Source organism: Acartia tonsa, chromosome 1 (assembly GCF_053477335.1).
Source record: "Acartia tonsa isolate MP-2025a chromosome 1, ASM5347733v1, whole genome shotgun sequence".
NCBI lineage: Eukaryota > Metazoa > Arthropoda > Copepoda > Calanoida > Acartiidae > Acartia > Acartia tonsa.
This window is the reverse complement of record NC_137260.1, coordinates 36,196,905-36,217,157: the sequence shown is the minus strand read 5'-3', so window position 1 is coordinate 36,217,157 and position 20,253 is coordinate 36,196,905. Positions and strand designations below refer to the sequence as shown.

At 29.3% G+C, this 20,253-nt stretch overlaps 1 protein-coding gene across 2 annotated transcripts in view; it reads right to left on the bottom strand.

The window, feature by feature from the left end:
- The window catches only part of LOC145318203 (transmembrane protein 62-like), a 42,062-nt gene that overhangs the window by 3,867 nt on the left and 17,942 nt on the right, over positions 1-20,253 (bottom strand). For both annotated transcript variants that reach the window (XM_080159546.1, XM_080159551.1), the window contains exons 10-21: positions 19,150-19,217; positions 16,574-16,623; positions 12,807-12,925; positions 12,474-12,573; positions 10,271-10,364; positions 9,788-9,863; positions 7,799-7,879; positions 7,274-7,351; positions 5,714-5,794; positions 2,470-2,543; positions 2,017-2,089; positions 164-260 (exon numbers count right to left, since the gene is read on the bottom strand). In XM_080159546.1, the coding sequence (XP_080015672.1) occupies positions 164-260; positions 2,017-2,089; positions 2,470-2,543; positions 5,714-5,794; positions 7,274-7,351; positions 7,799-7,879; positions 9,788-9,863; positions 10,271-10,364; positions 12,474-12,573; positions 12,807-12,925; positions 16,574-16,623; positions 19,150-19,217 (991 nt within the window). The remainder of the gene's footprint in view (positions 1-163; positions 261-2,016; positions 2,090-2,469; positions 2,544-5,713; positions 5,795-7,273; positions 7,352-7,798; positions 7,880-9,787; positions 9,864-10,270; positions 10,365-12,473; positions 12,574-12,806; positions 12,926-16,573; positions 16,624-19,149; positions 19,218-20,253) is intronic.

Here is a 20,253-nt window from a genome sequence, read left to right as displayed (position 1 = left end):
AAATGTTTTCACGGGATTTTATGCTATTTTCCTGACGTTTACTGACCTCCCTTATAGGATAGGGGAGAAGCAACTATTGAAACTATATAGTGCTTGAGGTTAATATTGCCAATTTGTAAAGAATACTCTCAAAATTTTTTATTACAAATGATAAAAAAGTTACCTGAGCTATAGGCTCTACATTCAAGAATATGTCCACATATCAAAATAATTACTGGATGTATAAATAAAGTTTGAAGGGCATACTTGAAATATCCAACCTAAAGAAAAGAATTCTGATCAATTGAAGGACCTAAGGTCGGCGCATTTGACATCTTCTAAAATGTCTTGTGAAGATTTAAACTACCAAACAGCATCTACTTTTTAAACAAATGTTCGTCTATGCATTTCTCCGTAGAAAGTTAACACTGTGACATTTCTTAGTATGATGGTTTAACCACCTCTTTCCCCCCCCCCCTCAAAAAAAAATGTAGGGGGTAAATTAAACTTAGAGGCTACAACCACAGAGCCCCAAAAAAAGATGGGTTTCATAGATTTTTGGGTTGCTTAGTACACCTTCATCTAAGGGGTAGAGTTTGTTTCTGCAACGATTGTTATTTATATTTAGAAATCTTTTCTATCTGAGCTTTGCTATTTATTCTGAATCATCCTTGTTTTCCGGTTTAAAAAGTAAATTACTTTACATCAAATGTATTTCTAGTTTAATTCCTACCCTTGACTATCATTAAACATTAGGCAAACATAAAGTCGTGTACATGTAGATGTATGTATATATATAATGTATGTTTGATGTGCAAATTCATTCCAAACTGTTTTCTTTGAAATGAAATTGAATTAGATGATTCAAAGTAAACAAGTGCATGAAAGATTTAGCAGTGTGGCTTCAAAATTGCAACATTATGAATCTATAACTAATCTTAAACAGTAATGTACTTATCTTAAAAAATTGAAAAATATCTACTAAATCCTATAATTATTGTGTATAGATTAAGATTTCGATAACTGCTGAACCGATTAAGTTCTCCATTTTAGGGATGCTTTGTTTATGGTTTGGGATGGTTTTAGGATTCTAAGATTCTAGAGGGGGTATTTACTAGTTTGAATTAAAGTACATTGTATCTCATCAAATAATTACAGTAAAACTAGCAATGTTTAAGACACACCAAATTAAAATTTGTCTTGAGTTTAAGTACATGATATGATGATATCGATTCAAGTTCAGGTTTAGCTTTTAATTATAAACTCAAAGTTAAAATCAACAAGTAAACACGTTTTATGCCACAAGTTAAAACAAATTATTTTGTATTATTATTGATTTAGTATTTCTTACTAGTTTTGCAAAAAAAAAATACAATTAAATAACTAAATTATTTGATTTAATTACAAATGAGGCGGGTGGGTGTGACACTTTTTCAAAATAAAACTAAAAGTCAAGGAAACTCAACTGAAAAAAAAGAGTTTATTTGACTTTTAGTGTTGATAACTTGATTTCTAAAAGTCAAAGCCGCCCTCCCCTTTCAAAAATTGTACACGGACATAATACCTACCACTGTGGTCTAGAATTGAATCAAGACAAAAGAAAGTGCCGAGCCCTGGGACCTATGTATGGTGAAAATAGACATAAAACCATGATTATTCCAGGTAAAACCAAAATATTTCAGCGGTGGCTTTTTGAGAAAATTAGATTTGAAAATTTCAAGTTCAATTTTCACCCCCTAGGAGTTGTCGCATAATCATGACAAGAAAAGCAAATATTATTTATTTTAAATTTTGAACAACTTTGCTTTTATAAAGTTCTTAATAAAACCACTCCTGAAGGGAGTTAATAAATGGCCATTTTTATCACTTGCTTTGCAAATATTTTGAAATATTTTGGTTTTACCTGGAATCATCATGGTTTTATGTCTATTTTCACCATACATAGGTCCCAGGGCTCGGCACTTACTTTTGTCTTGATTCAATTCTAGCCCACAGTGCTACATAAGATGAAAATAAATGTAATATTGTATTACTGACCTGGTTGTACATAACTTGGTTGTCAACATACGTACCCCAAGCAAACTGAGCGCCATAAGAATCTTCAACTAAGCTAAAATTATATATAATGGCCATTATTTATTAGTTTAAAATATCCGGTGATTCCCTTTAATGTGCCTGTCGAGCAATGACTCTTCTACCTCCAATATTTTAAATTTATTTTTCCCTTGCCTAAATCATTCCTGCAACGGCCCCAACCCTATTGGGCTAACCAGTGGTCAGTACCCAATAAAACCTAACCTCACCTGTTTAAAAGGTAATTAACAAACAAACGAAAAACTACCTCATTCCCTCCCCCAACCCTTGTTTTCAATTTATTTCAAATAGAGGGGGGGGGGCTTGGGCTCTTGAATTTAATTTAAATATAAATAACATTTGTTAATAAAGACTTTATTTTAGTTTACTAGAATGTGTAGAATTTCATGATAATACCTGCCAATGACCCAAGGGCCAACAGCTAAGAAAGCAGGATACAAAGTGAAGAAATAGAACAACACTTTCACACTTGACACAAACAATATTGATGACTTGTAAATTTATAAAAGCGAAGCTTTTCTATAATTAAGGTAGGTCTGTCCGTAACGGTTAGCTCTTTAAGTGGAACGGTTAGCTCTTTTAATTAAATTAGACCTATTAGAATTGTCCTATATATCGATTTCAAACTTTGCATGATGATACCTATGACAAGTTCTGACACTCTTCAAGATTGATTAGGCTAGATCAAACGATTTCAAAACTGTAAAAAAAACTAGAGCTATACTTACTATAGCAAGAGTGTTGGTGTAAAAAATGTAAAAAATATTAATAAAGTGTAACATGTCACTAAATGCGATCCGGCAAATTTTTTGGAGACCATTATTTTAGATGAAAAACTATGTATATTTTCAAAATTCAGAATATCTATTCCTTTCTATATAAAGATTGAACTTTTATTTTGTGGACCAATTTCTACAGGCATCAATCACCACACTTAATCCTTTAAATCCTTACACACACTCACACACACAAACACACAGACACACACAATCTCTCTAACACACAGAAATACCAACATGAAAAAGCACCTTACAAACGCACTTACACAAACAGACAGAAAGCAAAAACCAATATATGGGTAGTGTAGCTAATAATTTTGTCCAATAGCTTTAAAAAGCAAAATGCAATAATACTTTAAGCAAAAAAATTAAGAGTCGATGATAATAGGTAAAAAAAAGACCTAGGAGCAAGGCACTTTTCGGAGACTAATATTTTGAAGGTCCATAGGAACATAAAAATGATGATTAACAAGGATGACAACATCCATAAAAGCGAAGCACTGAAACGGTAGGACAAACGGACATTAACACTTGTATAGTGTCAGAACTGAATAATCAGAATATAAATCAGTATACAAAAAATCAGATCAATCGGATAATTAGATCATATAAAAATTTGTTGTTAAAAAAGTAAAAAAAATCAACATGTTTAAAATGGACGTACGGACATTTTGGTAATGATTATAGAGTTGCTACGCTTTCTAAATCGTATCTAACTACTGCAGGAATCACCATGCAAAGTTTGAAATCGATAGGACAATTCTAACATGCCTAAATTAACGAAAAAAGCTATCCGTGACGGACGGACGTACGGAGTGACGGACGGACAGACGGACGGACGGACCCTAATTATAGAAAAGCTTCGCTTTTAAAAACGATAAGCCTTTTTCCAAAAGTCTTATATTTTTTAAGAGTCAATGAGGATAAAGAGTAAAAAATTTTAGAGTAGCAAAGCTGTAAATAACGGATTTAACCCTATTTTATGATAGAACATTTAATGCATTACGTGTAAAATATCTCATCCATAACGAAGATTAATATCAAAATCTCGGGTTTCACAAAATTTCTTTCCAAAACTCCGTCTTACTTTCTTTTGGCTGAACTATTACTTATGTAATGTAATTAACTTTTTAATATAGAATATCTTGGCAAAAAAACTGATGAATATCATTAAGACATCTGTGTTGTAGTCGTAATGATGCTGAAAGTATCAATCCCCTTATTATGACCATTTAAGCAGAATATGTTATCTTGCTGCACTGTTTACTCATTTGACTCTATTGGATATTAGATCCTGAGAAAATTAGTATAATTCATGCTCTCCATTGTATTATGTTAATTGTTAATTCTCTAAAATTTTAAAAATTGTTTTTGTATCTTTTTTCCCTAAAAAGGGACTTTTTGTACTTAAAATTTGTCCATTCTTTTCAGAAATTTTATCAAAACATTTTCATTTTCGGACAAAATTTCCCCAAAATTTCCGCGGAAAAAATGTCTGGGAAATTAAGTCCATTCCTTATCCCAGATGGGACTAAATGCCACATAACATTTCATACTTTTTGCCGCACCAAACCATTCCCATGTGCTAGTCATACATGTGTAATGACAGTACATTGTTTACTAATTGTAATTCATTCAATTTCTTATTATAATTTAGTATCAATTAGTTCTTAGAGCTGAAAGGTTCTAATTGTGAAATATTGTTAAAATAATTCAGTTCTTTTAATTTAAATTAAAATAATTCTATTGAATTTAGTTTCAAGTTTAAATTTAATCTTTTTGCTTCTTTCAATTAAGCAAATTAAATTTAATGAAATCTTTTAGTTTTTTTAATTTTTAAAAAAAATTTTTAAATTTTATTTTGAATTTTTAAATATTTTTATTTTCTTATCCATGTTATAAGTGATAATTTTCCAGACCAAATGCTACTCTATATTTGTTATATTGTGATAACTCAAGGTAATACTTTTAATTATTACCTAGGATTCTTTTAAAAGTCAAGATATAGATTAGGTACATTTATTGCTTCCAATTGTTCTAAAAGCTTTTCTTTTAAATCACCATCATCCTATGAACCTGATTCTTAAATCAACATTTTACCAGGCTGAAGATTTTCTGATGATCCGTTGAGAGACCCCTGACTGCAGACATTATAATTCTTTGACAGTCTTAGTCATCCACTTGTCTGCATGAAGCTCCCCTCTCTTTGTCCTTCTGATGCTGGTCATCCCTTTACGAGCCTAATTATGCAATTAGAAGAAAGCTTACAAACCCTGATATCTGAAGTAAGATTTAAAGTCCCTTTAATATCAACCAAATTTGAACTATTGAACTTAGTGAATGTAGCTTGATCTATTTTAACTTAAATTTTTGTAATAGTTTACTTTAAATTATCTAGTCAATTGTAACTTATAATTCAATTGTAATGTTTTTTAAATAAGTTTAGCTATGTTGTTGTAAATAAGGCTATAATAGTTATTTAATCTTTATTAATTAGATTTATCTTTTTTAGGTAAATCTTTTTACCTTTTCACCATGAAACGAGTAAATGTTGCAGAAGATATCATAAAATGGGTGCTGTTCGAATTTGCTATCACCCACCTTGGACTATTTTTGACCACAATACTGGCCCACCTGTACCCTCTGTATTTGGTTGCCAGTACAATCTGAAAGCAAAGGTTTCTTAATCTAATTATTATTGGCATCTATAAAATATATGTTGATGAAAATGTGGATTTAATGTAACAATACTCCAAAATTTGTAACATTTTGACTCCAATCAACACCATGAAGTACATATTGACATACATAAATTATAAAAAGCTTGCTGCGCTTCTATCATAAATATTGTTATGTTTCCTGGTGACGTTCAGACATTTTCTTATGCAGCATGTGTGAAGTAAATATTGAATTATTCTGTGAAGTCGATCTGGCAACCTCCTGCTAATTTTTCTAATTCAAATCAAAATCATAATCTTGGTTCCACAGGGATAGATAAATGGCAGAGAACTCGCTATTAACATCTGTTACAAAGCCCCATTTTTACTTATATACTTGTGGCGTAGTTGATTACGAGATTCGAACCAAACACCTTCCAGACAATGTAAATAATAATAGGGACAAATAAAAATGAAAAGTGTTGCAGTATATGTTTGTTTGTTTTTATGTGTGTTAATAAGAAACAGAAATTGGGAATTAGAATTAGCGATTTAATTTAATTTGGATTTAATGTATTGTTTTAAAATATTTGAATATATATTCACTTTTTCTGTCCGTCAGTACGTCCGTAACGCTTTGTGGAAATGTGGGTTTCTCCGCTGCTTTCTATGATAGACAGCTTAAAGAAAGTAAATTAATTACTTGGTCCGTTAGTCTGACACTCAAGCTTCTGGAGCCAGAAGTACTTATTTTTAATAAAGGTTTCGTGATTTATTTAAAATGATTTATCGCATATTCTCTTGAACTAAAAATCTGCTCTATAACTCAATTTGACAGTTTGTGTACCCATGGGGCAATGATATTAACTCGGCTTCTTAAAAATCCAAAAGAATAGTATTTGAATATTTATTCCTATTTATGTTGATGAAACCTCAAGGATCTAGAACTGTCAGAAATTACTTAGAGAAATACTATAAGAAGTTTATTCCAATCTTTTAGTGTCAAAAGTGCAACAGTTTTGTGCTTCACCAATGTGCATAGGGAAGGGGGGGAAGGTTCGGATCTTTTTATGGTATGAAGATTGTGGGGCGGTGGGGCTAGGGGGTCCATTTCATAATCAAGTTCTTGTAATAGAGTTACAAGATTGGAAAAATGAGGGAAAGAGGAAGAGAAAAGTCTTAATGTTAAAAAATAAACTATATAAATAAGAGTAGGTATTAAAATAAGGATAAGAAGAATATAAGATAGATAAACTTTTGTTTCATTTTATCCCTGTAAGAAAATATGGGAAAGTTGTGTATAGATAAATACAAGGTCACAATTTCACCAGTAAAACTATTAACCAGAATAAATTCTAGGCCAAACCTATCAAATGCTTTGATTGGGTCTAGCTAACATTTTTGCAATAATTAGCAATACTAGTATTTCAGTACCAACTTTTATCAGAAGAGAGCATGAACAAAAGTCGAATAAGATTTTTTCATTGAAAAATCTTCTGGGGTGATTTAAAAGTTGTTTTAATATCAATATTTTTTTTATTTTTACCTATGGCAAATAGTAACATTTATAAGTATATCATCAATGGAAAATCTATTATCCTAGTGTCTTTTAGACAAGCAACTAATACTAAAAAAAAACAGTTTAAATAAGGTTATTTCAACATTAATATATACTTTATTTTGTGCATTTTGTAATGTATTGAAGATTCTAACAAATTAGAGTAAACTCTTCCAATATGAGTTAGGAGATGAATTAGTTTTCCTTTCAGTTATAAATTTAGACATCAAGTTTAGAAGAGGAAGAAAAGATATGCTTAATATCAATGAACCTCCATACAAGACCTGAAATAGAACAGGATTATTTTTATCTTTCAAATCCTCAGAAATAATCAAGTTAGAAATTTTTAAATAAATAAGTATTCTATTTACTAAAGGTTGCGCTCCTAGCATCTAAGAGCTCTGTATTCGATGGAGTAAGAAAAGTAGGCAAATAGCCTAAAACCAAACTTAAATAAAAATTTGATAGCCTAAAAACCACTCAGGGACCTATAAGAAGCTTCCATAAAATGGAGAACTCAATCGGTTCAGTATTTATCGAAATCTTCAGCTTTATATATATACTTTATATAATAGGATATAAAAGTAACAGCATGTCTGTCCGTCTGTGTGTAGCGTAAGATCTCGCCGAACAGATATTAAAGGTTACTTTCACCACTCCCCCCCCCCCCTGTGACTAAAATATCCCCCCCTGGAAATCAAAACCCAAATCTTTTTTTTTAAAATGCTTACCTGAAAAATATTTGAAAATGATATACCAAGAATTATTTTAGGAAGTAAGCGGTTAAATGATACAGCAGCAGTTTTATCTAACATTTATCATTTATTATTTATCAAAAAACCTGCTTTGAAAAAAATGATAGTTACTTACAAAAGCATTTTATAGAATTCACTGAAGAAGGGGCTCTTTAAATACTTATTAGAGGCAGATTACTTATAATTTTTTAAACAGAAAACAAACACCTTGCTTCTTACATCATATAAAAAGTTAGTTTTCTGAACTTAGAATTAAAATTAAAGTTCTTAAAATACACACCTGATATGAAAATAAATATGTTTTAACATTTTCATTATAAAAATTGAGGCTTAAATCTAACTAGTGTACATATTGTTAATTCAACCTGACTATTTCAAACTGCACTGGCAGAATATGTAAATGATAGAAAAGATGCACTTATCCCCAAAAGTAATATAATATTACAAAATATTTTCTAAGAACTAGTTACATTTTTTTTCTTGACTTTTGAACTATTCAATGCACAATGCATAGAAAGAAAGTTAAAAATCATGAATGAATCAAGGAAAAGGTCAATGCAGGATAATTTTATTCTCTTCAGAAAAGGTAACCCTGTCTTTACATAGCTTGTAATCTAGATAAAAGAAAGAAAAAAAAACATGTTTCTTGATCTTTAATTTCCGATTTTCAAAGAAATATTCTCAAGTTGATTAAGGACACAGACTAATTAATTTTTCATTTCATTTACACTTCTCTATTTCCCTGTGTTTAAAGAATCTATGAATGTTTTTTATCGTAACAGGGATGGAGAAATAAGTATGTTTAGAGAAAAAATCATCTAATTCTTTTCAAAACCTGAAAGTGTAGTAAAAGAAATCTTTAATATTTTATGATCAACAGATTGTATAATATTGTAATTCATAAAGCTTTACTCAATAATGGAAATATTTTTCAGAACATTGTAGAGGGAAAAATTCTTATTTCAGTTCCTAAATCCATTCTTTAAATTAAGTATTCCTTTATTTCTGAATATCAGAAGAAAAGTTCTGAAATACCATAACAATAAAAAGAAATGAAAATATCAGAATTTAATTTGACCATTCAAGTGGTTGGATAAGAAGGATAATCTACAGTTAGTCAGTTTTGCACATGAACATTGTTCTAATATTATAGAAAGGATAATATTTAGTTAGTCAGTGTGGCACATGAACATTGTTCTAATATTATAGAAAGGATAATATTTAGTTAGTCAGTGTGGCACATGAACATTGTTCTAATATTATAGAAAGGATAATATTTAGTTAGTCAGTGTGGCACATGAACATTGTTCTAATATTATAGAAAGGATAATATTTAGTTAGTCAGTGTGGCACATGAACATTGTTCTAATATTATAGAAAGGATAATATTAAGTTAGTCAGTGTGGCACATGAACATTGTTCTAATATTATAGAAAGAATAATATTTAGTTAGTCAGTGTGGCACATGAACATTGTTCTAATATTATGGAAGGATAATATTTAGTTAGTCAGTGTGGCACATGAACATTGTTCTAATATTATAGAAAGGATAATATTTAGTTAGTCAGTGTGGCACATGAACATTGTTCTAATATTATAGAAAGAATAATATTTAGTTAGTCAGTGTGGCACATGAACATTGTTCTAATATTATAGAAAGAATAATATTTAGTTAGTCAGTGTGGCACATGAACATTGTTCTAATATTATAGAAAGAATAATATTTAGTTAGTCAGTGTGGCACATGAACATTGTTCTAATATTATAGAAAGAATAATATTTGGTTAGTCAGTGTGGCACATGAACATTGTTCTAATATTATAGAAAGAATAATATTTAGTTAGTCAGTGTGGCACATGAACATTGTTCTAATATTATAGAGAGGATCATATTCATTTAGTCAGTATTGCACATGAACATTGTTATAAAGAGAAGGTAAAATAATAAACAAAAAATGTTTCCTAAAGTAAAAGAGTGTTCGACTGTCTGTATCCGTCCCAAAGTGTCCTCTGCAACGATTTTTAGTCTGTGCAATCCAATCCTAAAAAGTAAAGCCTTTAGAAGAAATTAATAACAATTGGAGAAAATAATAAGCATAAAGAACAGAAGTATAAATATTACCTATCAGTATCATATTGGTGTTAAATGATAAATAATGTCCTTTTCAGAAAATTTTTAAATGATAATTAAATTTAAATTTTTTTAAATACAAAAAAAATCAATCAAACTCAATTAGGGTTTTTTTTTATAGCCAACAATAAGAATAAACAAAGGGCTGTTTTTGTAAAGGACAAAACAAATTAAAATAAACCAATAAAAGTTCAAAGAATAATTTTTTCCAAATTAAAAAATCTAAAGGAAAATATTTATCTTTAATTCCACAATGATTTTTTGGCTTTAGCTTAAATTTTAATTAATTTTTCAATGCTAATCCATGAAGTATTATACCTGTAATTTTCAGGATTCCACGGGCAGGTATAGAGAGGGCCCTTGCCTGCAATCTTGCCAGCAATTCCATCTCCACCGTTGACATAACAGGTCACTAAACAAAACAAATTAACAATTCAATTTTACAAAATCTTCAGTGGTAAAACAGTCACTTTGGAGGTTCAAACAAATCATTTCAATAAAACTATCCCTTTGATGTTCTATTGTACCTTTAGAAATTACTAGAAGAGTTTTAATTTTATATAATTAAAAGATTTCTGAGAAAAAGAAAAAATAGACACAGTTGTATAAGGGTTAAGTAAACCTTAAAAAGATTTCAACAATAACAGGATTAGCGAAAATGGTGTTAACTAATTTTATTCCGGGATACAGTGATAGCTAAATAAAAGATAATACCTAATAAACATCTCTGTCAAACAACCAGTTAAAGTCTTTCAGTTGATTTAAAAATAAAGGGAGAAATACAAATTATATTGTATTCATCTATCCCTGTATCGCTGAATTTGAACAGAATGCACTATAGACAATAGGTACCTAATATATGTACAGAGTTAAATTAGAGGTTTTTTTAATTTTCTCACACTGTGCTTTAATAATGGTACAAGAACATTTAATATTTTGCCTGGATTTTGGAATACAAAGTTTTACAGCACAAGGACTTGCAATAAAAGGGGGAAGGGGGGGGAAGGTAATTACGAATTTGATGGTGCCTTTTTTCGCACAATTTCTAAGTATAGACCAGCACCATCTGCCCCAAAAATGTAAGTGAGTAAGCCAGTTGTCCTACCTTAACACAGCCTAAATATAAGAGGCTATACTTTTAGGTAAAGAGGATATTTCAAACAAATGTATTTTCCTATGGGCGAGTTTCAAATGATAATAACAAATTGGCAGTACAAGGAGGTGAATAAGTCTATCAGTCTATTAACTAATCCGTTCAAAGTAAACCAATTTGTTTCGTCTACAGAAGAAAAAACATTCTTTTATGTATTGATAGAAATTTCATAATTAAACAAGATTAATTTTCAAGAAAACGGATGTTATTTTAATAAATAAAAGTATTAGGTACTGTCCATTTATGAAACCTATAAATTGTCTAGAGTAGTTATTTATCTCATCGTATTATAGACAGCTTTCCGCGGATATCGGTTTCGAAGACATACTGGAATAATTTTCTTAAACTTAAAAGCAAACTTTCATGCAAACAAACATAAGTAAATCCTACTACTTAAACAGACAGACTTCCACTAACTGGAAGGATCTATTGGAAATTATTTTTTATTACTTTTAGAAGAAACAAGGATGACAACATCCATAAAAGCGAAGCTCTGAAAGGGTAGGACAAACAGACATTAACACTTGTATAATGTCAGAACTTATTAATCAGAATGCGAATGTATAAGAGTCAAAGCAAAAATTGTAAGTAAATTTGTTGAAAAACTGCTTGATACAGGATAATGATTATGGACATACTTACATTTTTAGGACTTGATTATAGAGTTGCTTCGCTTATAATATTGTACTTTGTTGTCCTAGGAATCAGTATACCAAAAATCAGACCAATCGGATAATTAGGTCACATACAAATTTGTTGTTAAAAATGTAAAAAAAATCAACATGTTTAAAATGGACGTACGGACATTCTGGTAATGATTATAGAGTTGCTACGCTTTCTAACTCGTACCTAACTATTACAGGAATCATAATGCAAAATTTGAAATCGATAGGACAATTCTAACATGCCTAAATTAACGAAAAAAGCTATTTAAAAAAGTAAAAAAATCAACATGTTTAAAATGGACGTACGGACATTTTGGTAATGATTATAGAGTTGCTACGCTTTCTAAATCGTACCTAACTACTAAAGGAATCACCATGCAAAATTTGAAATTTAACAAAAAGGCTTTAAAAATGCATCACAGTAAGTTATTAAAAGAGGAATAGGCTAACAAAATGTATAACTTATAAACTTAACAAACATTTGGAGCCTAATTCAATTTACAGTCCAATGTCCCCAGCCTTCCTGAGTAATATAATTTTGAAAAAAAAACTCTGAATTAAATGTCTACTTCACGTCCAGAAAAAAGTACCACCAAAAAAAAATTCAATTGTAACGTAGCTTTGTGTCACAAAAAAAATCTCTGCACTGCAGAATGTACAAAATGACGAAAAAAAGTAGAAAATGTATAATACATATATTCACCTGACTTAATATCTACATCAGAAAATACCAAAGTACGGATTTCAGAATTCTTAGAAAAGTCGAAGTCTGGTTCTTTACTCTTCAACAAAAATTGTGAATTCTAAACAAAAATATTTACATAAACAAGGGAAACATCCGCCCTCCCCCCCCCTTTTTAAATTATGAAAATAGTTTTACATTTTATTACATTAGTCCGGCGAAATTCTAATTATTTTTCTTGTTTTGAGGTATTGTACCTATACCTACTAAGTAAGAGAAACAGGCGCATCTAAAAAAAAATACAATTTTTCCGCGTAAAAATATCCACGTAATATTCTATATCCATGAACTTACCTTTGGTAGTGTTGGTAGAATGACTGGCCACTGACCAAACCTGACATCAACATGCGACAAATATCCTTGGTCAACAGCAAGAAGGCGATAGGCTCGATTCCACTTCCAATCAACCAATTCTAATTTAGCGGGGAACACACAAATAATTCTTTTTTAAAGCACAGCCATTCTAACTACATTTGAGTTAGGTTCGTCCGTATATAACAAACAATGTTGAATTGTCCAAAAATTTCAATCTTTATTGCGATTCCTAAAACAGTTAAATAAGCTTAGTCATTCTAAAATCATTTCCAAATTTATCGACAAGTTACCTATCATGATATCCCAGGTTCAAATTGTATATTAATGAAATTCTGAATCTTTCCCAATTTGTTTAAATGTTTGTTTACTTTTCTCCCCATTTCTGAGAAAAAGGTTAGACAAATTGTCACTCCTTCTCTTCTCTTACGATTCTCTATATTTGATCAAGGTACAGGGATAGGGTATCGGAAGAAAAGCTATTTTGCCTCAACTTAAAAAAAACTGGAATAGTTATTTTCTGAATTGCTTGTATATCAGCCTGTACATCAGAAAACAATAAGTTAGAGAAAAGGAATGTTGGTTTTGACTGGCTTAAATTCATGAACCACAATTCAATTTTCCTCAGCTGCCATAACCCTGTCCCTGAATTGATGCTGCAAAAAGTTTTTCCAAAGATCCGACATCTTAAAGTTTGCTTTTAATCTGAGATTCAACTTGTCTAAACATATTAGAGAACAATCTTTTGGGCCTACTCTCTCCTATTCCAAGAATTACAGGCTCTTCACAAAATTTGTTTTCTCTTCTATAACCTAAATTCCCATTTTCATTTTAGCCACATTTCTTATTACCTGCTTATTTTATTTATTTTCTGTATAACCAAATTTAAAGTTTAAATGAACAAATCCTATTTTATTATTTTCAGGCGAAATAACACTAAGTTATAAAATATGCAAAATTAATTATTAATAAATATCAACAATTTGAAAAGTATCAAAACCTAAATGTTTTTAATGATATTGCTTTCATTTTTAATCAATATAAAAGTTAGGTAAATTTGACTCATATAGAACAAAATATAAATATAATAATATTTGTAAAGGAAAATGTATTTTTATTGGGCCGAAAAAGCCTTATTTCACAGAAATATTACCTTTTTATATTTTATATGTGATCACAAAATAGGGGAAAAGTTGGAAATAATACAAGAACATATGGAGTGGGGTAGGGGAGGACAATGTCAAACTATTATCCAACTGACAAACTTTTTAATACAAGATCTGATATATCTTATACAATGAAAATTCATATCAGTAAGCCAGTGTGTGTGTGTGTGTTTTAAAATTACAGGGTTGAAGGGATTGATAAATTTGTGGTTTAAACAAACTTTAAGTTTAAACCTTCCTAATATTATAGTAATAATTGCTGTGTGGGAGTTAAAGATTACATTGGCCCTTACCAACATATTATACAAAAGTCAATTGTTAATATGTCATAACAAAAACAACAGATGTTGGAAGGTCTTCATCTATAAATTTCAACAACCTATTTAGATATCTGAGCATTTATAAACGAATTTTTAAACAACAAAAAATTGATTTTACCTTTTTAAATAGTGTACACAATGAAGAAATAACATATCATACCTTTTAAACGTATCACTGATCCCTGGTTTGATATGTGTTGTGTATGTGAGTTATGTATGCATGAATATGTGTGTTTGTTGTGAAGTTAAGTCAGACAATCTGTCTGCCCACTTTCCAAAATTCTTTTCAATAAATATAATATGTACATATTGTATGGAAGGAAGTATGGTATTCCTAACATAATTTAAAATGACCTACTTTCTATATTTCATTGAAATTTCTCTGTATTATCCAATACAAGAATGGGATTAGCAGGTCTTTATTTTAATAAATTTAATATCACATAAATAATATTGTCTCCAATAAAATTTATTTTTGACATGAGAAATAAATTAAAGTCTTGTATAAAGACTAATGTGCTGAACAATAAAACTTTGGCTGAACGTTTAATCTCTGTAAAGTGTTCACTTTTTATTTTCAAGAGTAATCAAATAAGGTGACCATATCATTTTTTTTTAATGCTAACCAAAGAAACTAACAACTGATATAAGCCAGTATGTGCAAAAACGAAAATAAAATATGTTAGAGCCGTAATTCCAAATGCAATTGATCTCTTTGATTCAGAATAAATCTGCCAATATTTCCCTTATTCCTTTTTACAACTTGTTAGACTGGATTACCACTGCAATTCAATTATCTTCGCTTTTCATTTTGTTACAATATTGGATTAAAAATAGTTCTTATTTCATAATGAGATAGTTTTAAAGAGAGCACAACTATTAAACTGAAGAAGTAGGCATCAAACTAATAATATATGTTGAATCTTTAATCTTGAAAAGGTATTGATTTTTCAGCATGCAATTAGCAAATTTTTTGTATAGATACAAAAAAAATAATGTCTATCTGGTATGAATGTTACATTTAAAGATATCATCTTAGTTTTAGTGTCATTCATTCTAACATTGTGTGAGAGTACTGTCATTCTTTACTTGACAGAATTTTATATTTTTTCTCTATTTCTGTAAAGCTTAAGTACTTAGATAAAATATAAAACTAAAAGAAGCTGTTACTGCTATACTGGCAGAACAATGGTTGGAACGTGATCATACATAAACCCTGGCAAAATTCTTTATAATGCACCAATACTACAAAACTTATAGTACTATGAAGAATGTAGTTTCATTTTACTGTATTTTGGTTATGGTGTTAGATTTGTACTTTTCTTTCATTTAATTTTATGGTTCATGTGAAAATTATTAATTTATTACAACATATTTTTAAATGTATTTACTTGAAATGAATAATTTTGTATTGACTTAAGTTTAGCTATTGGGCGTTTTTAAAAATTGGAATGCATTATGTAGCTTATTTAAAGCTTATCCTTATTTAAAATCTTAAAAACAACATTAAGGACAAACTTCTAGAGTAAAAATATGTTTCATCTTTTCAGGCTTAATCATTTTATTCTGTATTTATTAGATAATATGTTTATCTTATTTGTTAATGAATATTCATCACAACCCTACAGTTTTGGCATCTTGTTTAGTGTAAATTAATATTCGAGTAATGTTACAGAGGGAAAGAAACAAAGCTACCATCTATTGTTACTTATATAAGGCTGTAGAATTGTAATTGGTTTTATATTGTTCTAGGGTGTGGTATACATTGTGTAGTATGAATCCATAAGAGAAAGATAGATAATTTTGCATAAAAAATGTTGTTTTTTTTCCCTTACTCATCTTACTTCTTTTCTAACATTCCAGAAATGAGATTAATAAAAGTAAATGAGGCTTATGTTTGTAGTAGTTAAACTTAAACCAGCCTCAAGAATAAGAACGTCAGATGACCTTTTTAATCATCTTATTAAGAATTAAAATTGTTACATCACTAGCTAATGATAATGTAGGTGTCTTAGACCATTTACTCCTAAGACTACACAAGCACAGAACCTTCAAAAAGAAGATATTCTTAAGATTAATATTTCAATAGTCCAGTTGTATGTGACAACATTCCTGACTGTAAATGAATGAATATATTTAATACAGTTTTACCAAAGAATTTTATTTATGATTTATGAAATTATGTTTTATGTATTGTTTAATAAAATACTTGAATTAATATTTAAGCTTTTTCTAACCTTTTATAATTTTTGTGTCCCCTTGCCTAGCTCTAGAGTTTCATCTCCATGCATTGAATACATATCATGCATCCTGGTTTTAAACATAGTTAATATAAAGGTAAATAATATAAAATAGACCTAATTAATAACAAGAGTCTTTCTTACCTATAAATATTTGAATCCTTTTTATTTATTTGGAGAATAATTAAATATTAATTGCCAAAAAATACTCATAAATTATTTTTTTAAAGATGAGTCAAATATCATAATTTACATAAGCATTCCCAGGATTTTTAAAGATTTGCCTGTACAAAAGTCTAGTAAATCAATATCACACAAGTTTTAGATGCAATGAAAAGTAATTAAATATAGAGAATTTAATATTTTATTTAAAATAAAAAAAATAAAAATCAAACATTAAAGAGTGCAATTTATAGATAATAACCAATTTCCATGAAGAATAAAAACCTGTATATTTTATGTCCTAGTTCTACAATATCTACAAAAGTTAAATATACCTTATTTTGCAATTGTACCACTAATACAACAACCAACCAAAGTAAAACCCATATCATAGCTTTATAATTTAAGGCATTTTTCTTTCATAGACCCAAGTAATTATTATTTTAGCATTGCAAATTACTTTTGAAAATAATAATTGAGGAAGGGGGGAAAATAAAAAGAGACAGAATAAGTAATTTTGATGAAAAGTTTTTTAAAAAGTGCATTTTTGAGGAGTGCATAACCAAGTTTTAGAAGCGGCCAATATCTAGACTAATTCTGACTAATCTGCAGATTAAACTCAATAAAAACAAAATCAAAGGAAAGTAATAACATTATATTAAGATAACTGCATAAACAAAAGAGTCTAGCCTAGTTAGGTTAGATCTTTTAATTTTTGGTGAAACTATGATGTAAAAGGTTTTAAGTTTAATGGTATAATCTGCCTATTTTCTTTTAAAAAAGGTTTAAAACTTAAAAAAACAACATTTTACCCTTATATTAATAAGATTTTCCTATGTATTCTTGAAGTAAGGTTAAAAAAATGAAAAATAGTGACTGAACTAACTGAAACTTTTTGCAAAACCTGCTCTGAGAAAAATTGGTTGCAATTAAAGTAATTTGCTTAGCCTTACAATTATTACCTACTAAAGAGCTCTAATCATTCTCTAATTGGAACCTCTGGTTGAAACTTAGATTAAGTAGGATAGAAATGAAATTTGTTATATACTAATATTAATTGATTGAATTACAGTAATCAAGGCCAAAAGATAATCTTTGATAAATAGATAGTCTAAAGATATAGTCTTTAAAATCAAACAAAAGTGAAAATTACTTATAATTTTTTCCTGTCTGACTATCCTTTATTCTGCAGTAAGTTGTTTGTGTGTGACAGTGTATCCAGCAAGATCTCAGAAAACATTTAAAAGATATATATTGAGCAGGTTGAGCATGGGGGAGGAATTGGGGCTGGGAGTAAATCCACCCTACGAAACCTTCATCCAACTAAATTTGACCAGCCAAAAAAATCCTCATTATTCAAAACCAAACTAATGTTGGGTTATACTCAAACCTATTTTTAAGCTTTACCTTTAGAGGTTTTAGAGACTAGTCTATCATAGAAGATTTTTAAACCTTTATTTCAATGTCTAAAAGCAAGACATGAATGAATATTAAAAGTGTGATAATTTAAACTTTTGTTAAAGACTTCTGCTCTTACAAACTTTTTTCTTCTTTGGATTATGCCAACATGTGTTTTAAATGACCAACTCAGGAGGTTCAACATTTTTCTTTTTCTCTGCAATAAGTCTTATTCATTTATTTCTTACTTGAAATTGAAATTTTGCATTTATTGTCATATCTTATTTAAATTATGTTTAAAATGAGTTTGAAGTTATATATTTTATAAGCAAGGATTATAGCATCCTAAGGGAGAGGATAACTCTGGAACGAGGAGAAATAATGGTAACTAGCTTTAGACTTGTACCCTTGGTGGTCTATTAGTTCTAGGATTACAACAACAACCCCCCACCCGACAGACATGGCTCAATTATATTGCCATATTATTCTACATTATTCTAAAGCCTTGCAGGAAACATAATATTTTGTTTCTTGAAACTAATTCCTAAGAAATCTACCTTTTTCAGATTTTCTAATTAATTTCTTATTCCTATAATAGTTATTTATCATACACTATTATAAAAAGCTTTCCGAGGATATAAAAAGTACAATCATAAGATTAAAACCAGTTTTTTTAGCCCCGAGATGCCGAAGTCACGGGTTTAATTAACTGGTTTTTATCTTATGATTGTATATTTTTATATTCGTATAAATCTAGATATATTACGATGCTAGTCATATTTTTTTCGTATGGATGAGAACAAGTTCTAATCCACCGGATGTTAATCGGTTTCGACCAAATACGAGAAAATAGGTTTCTTATATTTTAGGTTAGATTTTACCTAACAATAACTTAAGTGCATTGCTAATATATTCCCTTTACAATATGTCTTTACTTGTTTTCATATCATTGATATCAGGATATGGATATTCTATACTTGTTTTCATATCATTGATATCAAGAAATTGATATATTTATATATAACTATGTTTATTCCTGAGAATCATGAGATCATGTAAATGTCCATTCAGATAAACCAGACCTGCAGACACTGTATCCAACAAAAACTAAAAATAATTTATATGTTTAAAGATTATAAACATTAAATAAATAAACCAATTTATAATCCTTATACTAAAGTAACAGGATGTTTGTCTCACTAACCGATATGTTTCTCCTTAATGTAGCTTCTAGTGGATCAAAGAGAGATTTATAGTTGTTGTTTTTTTTTGGGGGGGGGGGGGGGGATGGGTGTATTGCCACCCTTCCAAAAGAAATCACGCATAGAAAAAATGACTGGCTTCAAAAATTCTTTTTAAAACTAAAATTGGAGGTCGAATTCTCCCTTCCCTCTCTACCACATCAATTTCCCGTAGAGGCAATTAAGGGGAGTAAACGTTTGTTAAAATTATAGAGTAGTACTGCTAAAGATAAAATTGTGTAAAAATATGAAACAAACATCATAATTAACACATTTATTTAAATTTCGTTTTCTAAGCACTAAGCCTATTCAAATCAAAAATTAACTAGATGTTTCTGAAGCAAAATCAATTTTAGTTTATTTTTTGTACAGAACCTAAAATAATCATTCTTAACAAGCAAGGAAAAAGTAAACAAGATTAAATTGTTTTTTAAAAAAATGTTTAAAAATAAGTTTCTTTATTTTTAGGACATTGAAAGCATGGATAAGTAAAGTTGCCTGCTATTTCGTCTACTGTTGAATTTAAAAAGAAAAAGATTTTTTTAATATTGAATACTGAGTGTCAATACTCACTTATAAAATTTTCTGTCTTTTAGAATTAGATTTTTTTCAACATTTTTAATAAAAAACACTTTTCTAAAACATGAAGATATATTTTGATGTCAGCAAATTTATATTTTCTCCATATTGGGAATATTACACATTGGTTTAATCTTTTAAAGAACAAGAACAAAATTATAAAATAATTGGCTATAGATGTAAATTATTTTAATATAAAAATATGATAATTTTAAAAATATTATTGTGTTGTTGAAAACTCTGCACTCAAAGTTTAAGGAGGACAAAGTTTGGTAGGAACAAATATTTTATACTTGAAGCATTTATACCCCCCCCCCCGGCCC